The sequence below is a fragment of the Paroedura picta genome, chromosome 12 (genome assembly GCF_049243985.1).
Source record: "Paroedura picta isolate Pp20150507F chromosome 12, Ppicta_v3.0, whole genome shotgun sequence".
In the NCBI taxonomy this organism is placed as follows: domain Eukaryota; kingdom Metazoa; phylum Chordata; class Lepidosauria; order Squamata; family Gekkonidae; genus Paroedura; species Paroedura picta.
This window is the reverse complement of record NC_135380.1, coordinates 27,627,368-27,640,169: the sequence shown is the minus strand read 5'-3', so window position 1 is coordinate 27,640,169 and position 12,802 is coordinate 27,627,368. Positions and strand designations below refer to the sequence as shown.

The 12,802-nt window shown below is 42.9% G+C and overlaps 1 protein-coding gene across 9 annotated transcripts in view; it reads right to left on the bottom strand.

Annotated features, from left to right (window-relative positions):
• The window catches only part of TET3 (tet methylcytosine dioxygenase 3), a 93,479-nt gene that overhangs the window by 46,435 nt on the left and 34,242 nt on the right, over positions 1–12,802 (bottom strand). Inside the window, exon 1 of one of the 9 annotated variants that reach the window (XM_077305471.1) lies at positions 1,244–1,532. The exons of 7 other annotated variants lie outside the window; for them this stretch is intronic. Coding sequence is in view for 1 of the 2 variants with exons in the window: in XM_077305469.1 (XP_077161584.1) it covers positions 1,349–1,444 (96 nt within the window). In the remaining variant the exon portion in view is untranslated. Of the gene's footprint in view, positions 1–1,243; positions 1,533–12,802 lie in introns of those variants that run through there. One more of the 9 variants, XM_077305469.1, reaches the window with a different exon arrangement.

The following is a 12,802-nucleotide window of genomic DNA, read 5'->3' as shown; positions in this document are numbered from 1 at the left end:
AAAGTAGGAAGACTGTCTAAAGCCTTAGAACTATACTTTGACTTGGGTTGGCCAGCTTTCAAAATGATTTTTATAAACATAGGGTCTTTTATACCTCAATAGGGATGGGAGGGTTGCACATAAAGCTTATAAAATACACTATTTTGTTCAGATTCGGATTCTTTGTTCTTTCCCAGCATAGCAGAGCAAGACCTACTGGAGGCTTTTGTGCATTCATCTTCTTCCCTGACATACTCCCACCCCCCTCAAAAAATCCACAATCAGCACAAACCCTTTTGGTTTCCTCTTCTTCATTGCATCCAAAAACCCACTGGGAGAGCCTGTGCATCCCAGAGAAAGAATTATGCATACCCTTCCTTTGCCTAATAGATCCTGGAGAAATCAATAACCCACAGACAAAGTCATCCTCATTTGGTTGAATAAAATTCTAGGCTATTGTTCATTGTGAAAAATAATTCTTGGTTAATCACAGAGGAAAATAATACAAGGAAAAGGTTCATGTAAAAAATCTGTCTCACAACTCCAAAAGGAAACATTAATGCTTCACATACTTAAAAAAAAAAAAAACACAGAGCTGCCAACTTAAAAAAAGAAAAAAAGAACAAACCCTAGAGGATTTTGGCAAAGATTCTACATCCAACAAACCTACTTCAAAAAGTTAGCAACCATTTGTGGTTTAACGTCATTATGAGAAAGCTCCATGGTATAAATGCAAGAGAATGTTTCTTTTAAAAAAATGACAGGGTAACCTTCACACACACACCAGAATGCCTGCCCTTCTTTTCTCCTACTCTGCATTGTTTTGGCACAATTAATTCTCTGGGTTTAGAATTATTATTTGCAGACATTCTTGCCCCGACTCTTCTTGCAGTGATCCCATGCCATACTGCAGACATTGCAAGCAAAAATGTTGACAGAGGCATTTAAAGATTCCCATTTCACTGTTTTCAAAGTGGACTCTGCCTCCCCCGACAGTGCCTCAATTTTCTCCTACAGTTCTGCCACAGAGCTGCAAATCCTGACTGTTATTGCCTTGCACACTGGGTTTTGGGGGGCTCCATTTGCAGGAGAGAAACCCATCCTGTGTGCAGAAGGCAGCAACGTTTGGCTAGCTGCCCCATGTACTGCACAGCCCAGTCAATAGCTTCTCTAGCAGCACAAAGAAAGAGACAGACAGACATCTTGGGAAACTGCAGGCAAGGAAGAGGAAGGGGGGGAGAGCATACCACACGGTCACACTTACACTTGCAGAATCTGCCAAGAAAAGACGAAACCCGGAGAAGCAGAAGAAAAGAGAAGCATGGAGGAATCCAGAGGAAAACACGATTCACCACAAGCAAGGACCAACCTCAGAGGAGGCAAAGCTGCTCCGCTTCTTCAGCCTACACAGACCTCCCCCTCCCCTCTCCGAACAGCTGTGGGGGCCATTATCCCTCTTGAACATTGCACGTACATCGCCAGGATGGCTGCAGTACTGCACAGAGGACTGGATTGCTGCAGGAAGCAGGAAGGCATCTCCCCTCTCGAAACTGGGGAGGGGGGAGCCACACCCCAGGAGACTTAGGGCATGGAGGCCTCCAGCTTTTTTAAAAGACAGCAAAAAATAACACCAGGGGTTTTTTTTTAATTTAAAAAATATTAAATCCATGAGAAAGGAAAAACAAAAAGCCAAACAGCAAATATATAAGGAAGCCACTCCATCCAAACAGCAGTGTACTTGCAAATACTGTTTTTCTGGCACAAACTTTTAACAGAGCTGCCTCAAATGACCCACTTGACCATTCTCTCCAAGGCACCGGTTGCCCTCATTGCAAGTGCAATGTGGTAAGGCAACACCCGCCGATTACGTTTCATTCTGCCTTTCCCCGGCTCACTCTTTTTAAGGCAGGCGGTGAGCAGCAGTTCATAATGCAAACCTTCTCCCAAGGTGAGCACAGGGCCGCGTCAAGGAGCGATGCAGAAATACAAACGCAGCCACAATCCCCCCCCTCCCCTCTATTCCTCCTCATCCACTGTAATTTGGAAATCTTTGGACTGTGGAAATGCTCCACCCCAAACGCCTACACGGTTGCACCTCCAATCACATCTCATGATCATGGAGTCCCAAGTCATGTGACTTCAGACGCAGTTGCTGACACTCATGGCGGGAAAAGTCAAAGTACGTCAAATTACAGCAAGGGACGAATCATGAATTGTCAGGAGGCTAGAGCTTAACATCTCCCACTACGGCCAGCTAGCTGCCACTGTATCAAGCAACCAAGTTGTTACCCGCCAAAGGAGACACACGCTATTAACCTCCACTTCCCAGCTGCTATCCGATATACAAGCAGGAGCGACTGAAGTACGGAGATGTGCTAGCTGCTGCTGGAACTTCCTCCACACCCAAATTCAAGCTTGAATTTGAAAAGGTGACAGATTCGTGTGTCCCCCTACCAGCCCAGCCAGCATCCTGCCCCACAGGCTGCTGGGTTTGTTCTGCCAGAATGCTAGCTTGTTCACCCCCCACATTTTGACATTTAGGTGAAAAATATACTTTTGAGATTTCTAATGACCAAAATTAGGCTTCTGCGCTACTAGTGTGGGAGTACCTTAACAAGATCTTCACATCAACTTTTCAAAGGGCAATTGCGCCCATGGGTGGGAAGGAGAAGCGAAATGCCTTCATCCCCACAAGGTTTTACTAACGCATCCCTCTCCCCACAAGTGCACTTAGCAACTCTAGAAAGAGCGTGAGCAGACGGGCTCTCTCCTTGCCCATATTTTTTTCACTTTAAAAGAGTAACAACTGTGTGGGAGATCAGTTTTGATTAGCAAAACCATGCAGGGGTGAAAGGTTAAATCCCTTCTCTATCGGGGCCCCTGCACAGTTTCAATTGCCTTTAACATTTGATCTGACTCTTTTAATTCCCCGGTTGGAAAGAGAGAAACAATAATGTCCTGTTGTTAGATTTTCCTTGAGACTGGGAAGTCTTGGACAACATATTTACCAGATTTGGGCATTTCAGATGATCAGGCAAAATCCTATTTTTTAAGATCCCCCAACCATCAGTGCTGTCCAAACATATGAATAGAGGTAGCTATTAAAATATTTATATCTCACTTTTCTATATTAAGTATCCAAGAACAGCTAAAATAATTAAATAATCCGTAAACACTACAGCTGTGCACAGAGGCAGATATTTTAAAAAAAATTTTTTCAAGTTTCTACAGATATTGGTAAACGTATCCCTGCCTGTAATAGCTCTTCCAAAAAAACCCTTCTAATAACCATGCCCCTTTTCTTTCCCAGAAGTAATGAAAACAGCTGATATGGCTGCTCGCAACTATTATTTGTATGCACATATACATGCATTCTGATATATGAAAATACCAACAAGCACGCATAAGAATGCATGAACTCCTTAGTTCTGTTTCTAAAAGTGGCCAGCAAACGTGTTTCAAGAAGTTCATACAAACGATGTGTAGATCACAAAGGGGGGGGGGGGGGAAATGGAGACCATCAAATCAATGTGTTTCGTTTTTATCCTGCCCTTCCTCTAAGAAGCTCCATACCTATCTCTTTTCTCCTTGTTCTCAGGTCCACCCTGTAAGGTAGGCTAGGCTGAGAGACAGGAAATGCCACTTACAGTGCAGTCCTAAGTAAGTTTCTTCTAAGCTAATGGCCTTCAATGGACTTAGGACAGTACTGCTAGCGACATTTTGGAGCCAAGATTTGAATCCACATATTTCCAGTCATAGATATGTTAACAACTACACCATGCTGGCTCTTTTGTTCAGGCTGCCTCTAGATAAAGAAGTTCTATTTGACCATGGTTACTAATCAGTAATGGACAGTTGTCTAATCATTTGACAAGTAGCAAACAAGTGGCTATCACCGTATCTTGTAAGAATGAATTCAAGTCTGCATTGTGTGAAGTAATAAACAAATATGAAATTTAGAAAACATTAGTGATAGGGAAGCATAGTCTTTTGTCCCAGAAACCTTGAAAGAAAGATGATAAAACCAGCCCAAACTGACAAGGTGACAGAATGATTCATGGCAAGCCACCACAGACACCTAAAGGAAAATGGTCAAGGGGAGAAGAATCAAGCTCTGCTTCTTTTCTTAACCAGTTTTGGGGCTATGTTTCAGGGTTTGCTTGACTTTCAGGACACTCCCAGAAGACCATATACATTTGCAGATTATACAGCCATTAACATTTCATGCTGTAGATAGCACTAGATGGCTTGGGGGCATTTTGATGGAGCTAAAAACAGGACTGGGTCTGGTCAGCCTCTTTTGGGAACTCCACCGTGTAAGCTATCTTGAGTCCCGTGAAGGAAGAAAGGCAGGATATAAAAGTACTGATAAATAAGTAAACAGACAACAGAGAGTCAGTGTTGCATAGTGATTACAGTATCGGACTAGAATCTGGGAGACTAAGATTTGAATCTCCGCTTGTACTGTGGAAGCTTGCTTGGGTATCCTTGGGCTAGTCACGCACTCTCAGACTAGCCTGCCTTAAGGGGTTGTTGTGGAGATAAAATGGAGGAGGGGAGAACCATGTAAGCCATTTTGGGTTCTCACTGGGGAGAAAGCTAGGTATACATGAAGTAAAAGAAAATAATAATAAGAAAATTTGGTTCTTATATGCTGCTTTTCTCTACCCAAAGGAGTCTCAAAGCAGCTTACAATCTCCTTCCCTTTCCTCTCCCCACAACAGACACCCTGTGAGGTGGGTGAGGCTGAGAGAGCCCTGATATTACTGCTCGGTCAGAACAGTTTGATCAGTGCCGTGGTGAGCCCAAGATCACCCAGCTGGCTGCATGTGGGAGAGTGCGGAATCAAACCCAGCTCACCAGATTAGAAGTCTGCACTCCTAACCACTACACCAAGCTGTCTCTCTAAGAACTTGGCAGCACATTTGCACATTAGTGTAAGACTTAAATTTAGGTAATAGCTATGGGAAACTGGCTTGAAAGAGGTTTCCCTTCCCATGGTGTACATACATACACATCCCTTTTGTTTAACACTTTTTTCCTGCTTTTTGAAACAAGAGGGAAAACATGCAGACCTGTTTGACTACAGGCAAATGGGGTATGGTAACCAGAGATGCATGGATCCCTCGCTCAGACCTCTGTCAGTCTTCGGGAAAAGAATGCTCTGTCTTCAGCCTAAAGGTCGAAGCTGTAAGCAGTTATTGCAAGACCCGGGCTATTCATTTTCACAGGAGCCCCATCCCGAGAACTTTGAGACTGGCCTTATGAGATCAGCCTAAAGGCTGGAATCTGTAGCCTTGGATCAGCCTCCTCCTTCCCCACATGGCTCTAATCAGGAGCAACTTTGGAACTGCAGCTCTGAAGCTGAACCAAGTCTGTTAATAGCTCACTTATTTTAATTTTATTATTATTTTGTTAAGGCAAATGCAAACACTAGATCATGGAGCACAGACAGAGAGGGTGAGAGAGCTTGGAGCTGCCTCAGCAAGCTTTGAGTCTTTAAAGAGCCAAAGAGCATTCCTGCCAACTCCCCAAAAGAAAACAAAGGGAAATGAAGCATTCGAATGGGCTGGAGCTGCACCAGCCGGTTTTGATACTACACTCAGGCCATTTATGCACACATTTCTTACTGCAGATTTTCAGAACAGTGAACCTTTAATCTTAACTTTGGGTTCTGTTGCCTGCCTTATGCAGCATTCTTTTTCCTCTGGTGCATTTATTCTGCAACTACAATTTAAAAACTGCACTTTTGTAGTTCATGGTGGATCATCACTTGTGACGTGTGTGTATGTGGGGGTGTCCAAAGTTATTTTTTTTAATTTACGCAATTCTTCTATCATAGCTGCACAGCAGTATCCAAGCAAGCACCTTCCATTTAAATGCTCGTGGTTAAGGTTTTTCATGGGTTGTTAAATGAAAGGGAACAGAAAGCAATGCAGGCAAAGATGGTGGGAAACCCTGATGTTGAAATTGACAAGACTTTTTGAAACTGACAAGCAGCTGCCAATATTGCACAGATCTTGGGGATTCTCTGCTGTGTTATCAGCCACTGTGAAAAATGGGAGCCACACGAGTTCATAATATGGGGGGACATGTTGACCATACAGAATGCACAGAAGAACCCAATGACACTGGCACTGCAAGCTGTGATCATTGAGAATGTGTGTGTGTGTGTGTATGTGCAACTCCACTATGATTTATACACGGCTGCAATTTGTATGGGGGAGGAGTCCTCCAGCAGAAGTTCTGGAGAGCTTTTTTAGTCTTGTCTCACTAAACTGAAAAAAAAGGAGGAGGTATTTTTACCTAGCACAGCTGTGTAGCAACCCTAATTTCCTGCCCTTCCTTGCAAATTTGCATCATTTTCTCTTTGTGATCATCACAATTATTCTACACCTCATCGACTCACAGGTTCTGATGCTGATGTGAACAGGCTCCATACAGAAGCACTGTGTACACAGTGGCAGGGAAGATTTATCAATAATGGCCCATTCACACATTCAAGTTATCAAGTGATGAATATGGGTGAGTGAGTTAGCCCAAAATCAATGCCTTAACCTGGAGTTCCCCTGGCTTCATCTTTGGTTTGCCTTTTTTTCCTGGAAACAAACTGTATTTAATAGTTGTTTTCCATTTAATTAGTTTTGTTATTGGGTTGCAAACCTGAAGGGGTGATATTTTATACATCCCTTGGTACGGCCAATATAAATAATTTTTCCCTTACTAAAAAAAAAACCTGGCAGGGGACAGAGAAGAAGTCCAGTTCCAGAGGCAAAGTTTAAAGATATTGACTAGTCAGAAGCAAAGTTCTATTCTGCGCTACAGCTTTGGCAACACGAGGAAACTGGCTAACCACAAGAGGATATTCAGGAGGTCAGTGAAGGACAAGGAAGGACACACACACCATTAGACAGCCCAGTCTTCCAAACGGCATGAGACCTTTTGGCTCCTTGCCTGAAGTTTCTGCACACACACACAGAAATGGAGCTGTTCCAGACCAGACCCCGAGTCTGTGGTTACTCTAAACTGGCACTCATAACACCATTTCATCACAAGGGTTGGCTGTGTGACTCTTTTTTGAGTAGAGCTAAGAAAAGCAGTTTACTACAACTTATTTTTTTCATCTTCTAAACAAAAGGGCAAGCAGCAAAACTTTTTCTGGACTGGAGTGCAGGCCAAAGTTTGAACCTTGTGTGATTTTCCTACAAGAAGAAAAAAACCCCACATAATTCCTTATGCACAAAACCCTAGCATGGCAGAGAATGGGCTTCCTGCCACTCTCAAGCTGTGTCTAAATCATGGATGTAGGGAAGATACATAGGTAATAAGAAAGGAAGTAAATTCTGGTTATCATTAGTTGTCCCACCCCAAAATATTGATCTCATTGCTTTGCCCTTTGGAGGAAAAACAAGGAACATCTGCCACCCTTTCCCCTAGACTACAAGATATAAAGTGGGCAGTTGGGGCAAGAACAAATGCTAATTTGCTTCAAGAAGAGAAAAAATGTTTATTTTATTCATTTACTTAATTTGTCCCTGCCTTTCTCCCCAACATGAAGATGTCCACCCCAACATATGCCAAAAAGTAATGGATAAGTGGCAAATTATCAACAAGGAAGTCTTCAGTTTCAATGTTGCTTTGGTCATGAACGCATTTAAGGCACAACAAAACAAAATCAGGGTCCAGTGACACCTTTAAGACCAACAAAGATTTATTCAAGGCGTGAGCTTTCGAGTGCAAGCAATCTTCCTCAAACTATGAACTGACCATCATGACTGTGGGAATATATAAGCAAAAGTTAATCCTGTTATAATAGTAAACTGTGTCACAGCACCCAAATACACCCATGTGATAATTCTTTTGCTAAACCAGGCTACTCACTTGAATCTATCATTTAAAGCAAACAATGACCCTCCCCCCATCCTCCCATCACAAAAAACTGAGGACAAAAACTACGGGCCTATCTTATCTCAAGACCCCTGGAAGATACAGGTTCCTGTCAGGCTCACTTCCCCCTGAGCCCCACGCTTCAGTAGCCCAGTCCCTTTCCAAGGCTTACTATAAAATGGAAACCATAATGTTACTGTGGCAGGAATAACCGAGTATGGCAGGAATAAGTACAGAAGTGATAAAATGTTTCTGTACCTGTGAAGAAATGTTAACAACCAATAATAGGAGGGAAAGAGTGAAAAGAAAGCACCTATTGGTTAAACCTTTCTACCTGCCTTGCTTGAGAATGGCCTCTGGTGAGCTTTACACAAGATGTTCATTTTCATTCACAAACTAAAAAGCGGGCAGACTAGTGAAATATTTGGTGAATTTATGCTGCTGGACAATTTGCATTAAGCAAAAAGCAAAAGTGATGTCTGCATCAATACTTCTTAAGCCAGGAACACAGGATACCCTCTTTCCTCCTTCACTTTCATTTTTTTCTCTCACTGGTTTTTAACTTTCTGCACAGCAGCAAGGAGCCCATGAGCTGCATTCCTGTTTCTAAACCACAAATACTTCCTTGAGATCGCCCAGCTTCTTTGTTATCCCAGCCCCTCCAGAATTCCCCAAGACCACGTCCTTTAAGGCTATAGCTTGAAAGCAATTCTAGGACTTTGCAGGCAGCAGATAAAGTCCTGGATCCAGCAAAGGAAGTACAGAACCAAGAAACAAAGACTGCAAGGCTTGGATGGAACATTCCCTTTGCCACTACCAATATGCAGGGAAGGTATTTTCAGCCATCTGTTATTAATTTGCTCTGAAGGCTAAAAAAAAAAAAAAAATACTTGGAAAGCTCAGGGCTGGCAAGCATTCCAAGCCCCACAAACTGCAGTTATTGCTACGCCCAATTCACATGCTAAGCTTGCTAGAAACATCCTGAGAGAGGGGGCTGCAGCTGTTTACAGAGGTAGCAAGAAAATACTGGATGTCCCAAGCTACTATAAAAACTTCTGTGCTCTTGCCATAAGATGAAGGGTGCTGTCTGCCACTGAAGAAGCTGTTCTGATCCTGAAGTTGCCCCACGGCAGGACTAGGTCATTCTGCACTAAGAAAATTAAAATGCCATGGCATATATAAATCAGGCAAACGGAACAAATGCTCACACTTCCTAATTCAGCATAAAAACTGCTCACCTGCACAAGTTATTCTTGTTTTTGCTAACCATGAGAGGGTCAGGGCACTGACCTCTGGGATTTCAGCAGGCAATTCCAAGCACCAACAGTAAAAATGAAGGCAGAGATCCTCAGAGAGTTTACTTCTGCAGTCAGTGCAACCTTCTGTGCTCCCTGCTAATCACCCACACAAGCATTCCTGGCTAAGGTTGGGAAGGGCGCAATCTATACACCCACACTTGGTGTTCAGAGAAAGAAAGCTCAAAAACTTTGTCACACACTGGCTGTGACTATCAAAATATGTTCCTGTTTTGCTGTATAGCTGTTTTGAGTTGGTTCTAATAGTTATGCAATGTTTTGTTTTTGGATCCCTCCTTAGGAGGAGGAAAGGTGGAATATAAATATTTTAAAAGCATACACAGAGAGGGTGGGATTGGTAAAGTGAGAACAGCAAGCCTTCCTCTAAGCCAGGGGCTATTTTAAAAGAGCCCTTCCTATTCTGGCAGCAGTTTCTTTTAAGGATCTATATCAGCACCATACATTTCTTGATGGCTTTAGATCTAAAATTATTTTTTCCATCAGGTTTGCCAAACTTCAGGTGGTGGGTGGAGATCTACTGGATTTACAACTGATCTCTCAAGTGACAGAGATCAGTTCACATGGAGAAAATGGCCACTTTGGAAGATAGACTTTATGGCATCATATTCCATTAAGGAGCCTCTTGTGGCGCAGAGTGGTAAGGCAGCCGTCTGAAAGCTTTGCCCATGAGGCTGGGAGTTCAATCCCAGCAGCTGGCTCAAGGTTGACTCAGCCTTCCATCCTTCCGAGGTCGGTAAAATGAGTACCCAGCTTGCTGGGGGGTAAACGGTAATGACTGGGGAAGGCACTGGCAAACCACCCTGTATTGAGTCTGCCATGAAAACGCTGGAGGGCGTCACCCCAAGGGTCAGACATGACTCGGTGCTTGCACAGGGGATACCTTTACCTTTACCTTTATTCCATTAAAGTGCCACCGCTCCCCAAATCCCGCCCTCCTGAGGCTTCACCCAAAAAATCTCCAGGTATTTCCCAAACAGAAACTGGCAACCATATTGTTGGTCTTCCAGAAATCTGCATCACAGTGGGTGCCATTGCATGTCAGAATGACAAAATTATAGAGTTGGGCCATGCAGGCCATCTAGTCCAGCATCCTGCTCAATGCAGGATCCACCTCGAGCATCCATGAAAAATACCTGTCCAGCTGCTGCTTGAAGTCTGCCAGTGAGAGGGAGCTCACTGCCTCCTTAGGCAGCGGATTTCACTGCTGAACTACTGTGAAAGTTTGTTCCCTGATATCTACCGTTCTACATGTAGTTGAAACCCATTACTGTTGGTCCTATCTATAAACATTCATAAACAATGTGGAGTCATTGGTGAACAGTGACATTGGCAAGTTTGCAGTCAAAAGTATTTAAAGACACACTGCCCTTGATTTTTCTCCCGCCTTTACTGGCAATCCATTTTGATAGTTACGAGAGTAGTTTCCTACTCCCAGACTGCTCAAGGGTATCCTTAACTGTGCATGAAGAGATCTGAATCTGTGAACGGCACATTCATCTGTACATGGAACATGCTGCAGACTATTTCCAAGTTCAAAAAGATTGTCATCTGACTTCTCCTAGTCAGACCTTCTGGGTGAAACAATGTCAAGCTGCATCGTAATCCCTGCTCCTCACCATACAACCTCAGGTTTCCTGGATGATTCAAAATTCATGAGAAATATTCAATGCACATAACAAAGAACAATTTTACAGTTTGTACATGCTGTAACTTGCAAGCAGGGCCACTGTCAAGGCATCATTGCTGCCGATATAGTAGGATTAGTACTTTACACAGGGCAGATGAAACAAAACAAAACATAACAAAACAAAAAGCTATTGTATGCACACAAGGAGCAAACCCTTTTGCTTTTAAAATGTGTAACTATAACAAATGAGGGCAAGAAGCCAGTGCAGAGGGCAGCACAACACAGTAGCAGGATCTGTACAGACTTCAGTCCTATTTGCAGGACAAAATTAAAGGCTACAAGTAAAATATGTGTATTAGTCTCTCGATTTTTAAAAATAAAAAGGAGCTTCTATCAGGAGCAGGAGGAAGAAAAGCTATTTAACTCTTTTCTCGCAAGCTGTTCCTCAGCCCAAATTCCTACTCCCACACCCATCCTTTGACCCACAGTTAAGATATGAGATATCCCCCACCAGTCACCCACATGTATCATCCTTTCCTTGCTTTCTTAATGGGGCAAGGAAGAGATGGACACACTGCTGCATATTAAGTCCAGCTTGGTTCACAATCCACCTCATCTGCAGGTGGCAGAACTAGATGCTGTGTCACAACAAGCCCCGTGGAATCAGAAGGCTACTGAAACTCTGTCACAGGAGGATCCCATTGGCCTGTTATGTGCTGACAATATCTAGGTCAGCACCCCACATTTGTAGCAACCCTTGCCATTGGTACAGAGATTCTGGTCTACACAATCTGGAAAACGGACATTAGAAACGGATTATTACGCCGTGAGGCACAACTAATATTCTTAATGGATACTCTGATCCCTGGAAGTCTTAATAATAATTTGGATTATTCGTGTTTTCTTTGAAACATATGAAACAGTATACTATTGGTCTGCTCAAACCTATGGTTTGAGTTGATATTATCAGGTAAGTTGGAATTAAAATATAACAAAAATGTTGTTATAATAACTAAAATTTGGTAGTGTTGGAAAGATGAAGATTTGATATCTATATATATTTTGTATAGTTACAGACAAGAAGGGCTGACAACTTTAACAACAGAAAGATCATTTTATTTTAATATAAGGTATGCTGCTTAGACATGAATCAGTGTATTATTATTATTATACATTGGTTTGGTATAATGTACATTGCATATACCTATGATTTATAGAGTCACTGTGAAAGAAACAAAAATGAAGAATTACCTAGGAACTTGTTTTGACTTGATTTAAGCATTCTACCATTGTCAGTTTCAACTTCACCCTCATGAAAAGCATATAAACCTGAAGCACTGGAGCAACAAGCCATGTTTTGGTGGCTCTCCATCACAGTATCCTCAAAGCGCAACACAAAAACAAGTGCATTGTGGAGGAAGCCAACTGGCAGATGAGCTTGCTGGCTTTCCAGAATCTTTCCAGTAGCTGTTGGAATCAGAACTTGATGGAACAAGTTTCAAGGGAATTAAAAAAGACTTTGGAATCAGTCCTCTTCCCCACACATAACCCAGCTGTCTCCTGCAACAGGAATATTGAATGATTCTCAATGGCCTCTTCAATACTGCCTATTGTAGCCAAGGCTGGACAGGGGTGTAAACAGGTAATATCAAGTGATCAAGAAAGGGTCTTACTATGGCTACATGAAAAAGAGCCTCTTGTGGCGCAGAGTGGTAAAGGCAGCAGAAATGCTGTCTGAAGCTGTCTGCCCATGAAGCTGGGAGTTGGATCCCAGCAACCGGCTCAAGGTTGACTCAGCCTTCCATCCTTCTGAGGTTGGTAAAATGAGTACCCAGCTTGCTGGGGGGTAAACAGTAATGACTGGGGAAGGCACTGGCAAACCACCCCGTATTGAGTCTGCCATGAAAACACTGGAGGGCATCACCCCAAGGGTCAGACATGACCCGGTGCTTGCACAGGGGATACCTTTGCCTTATGGCTACATGGACACAAG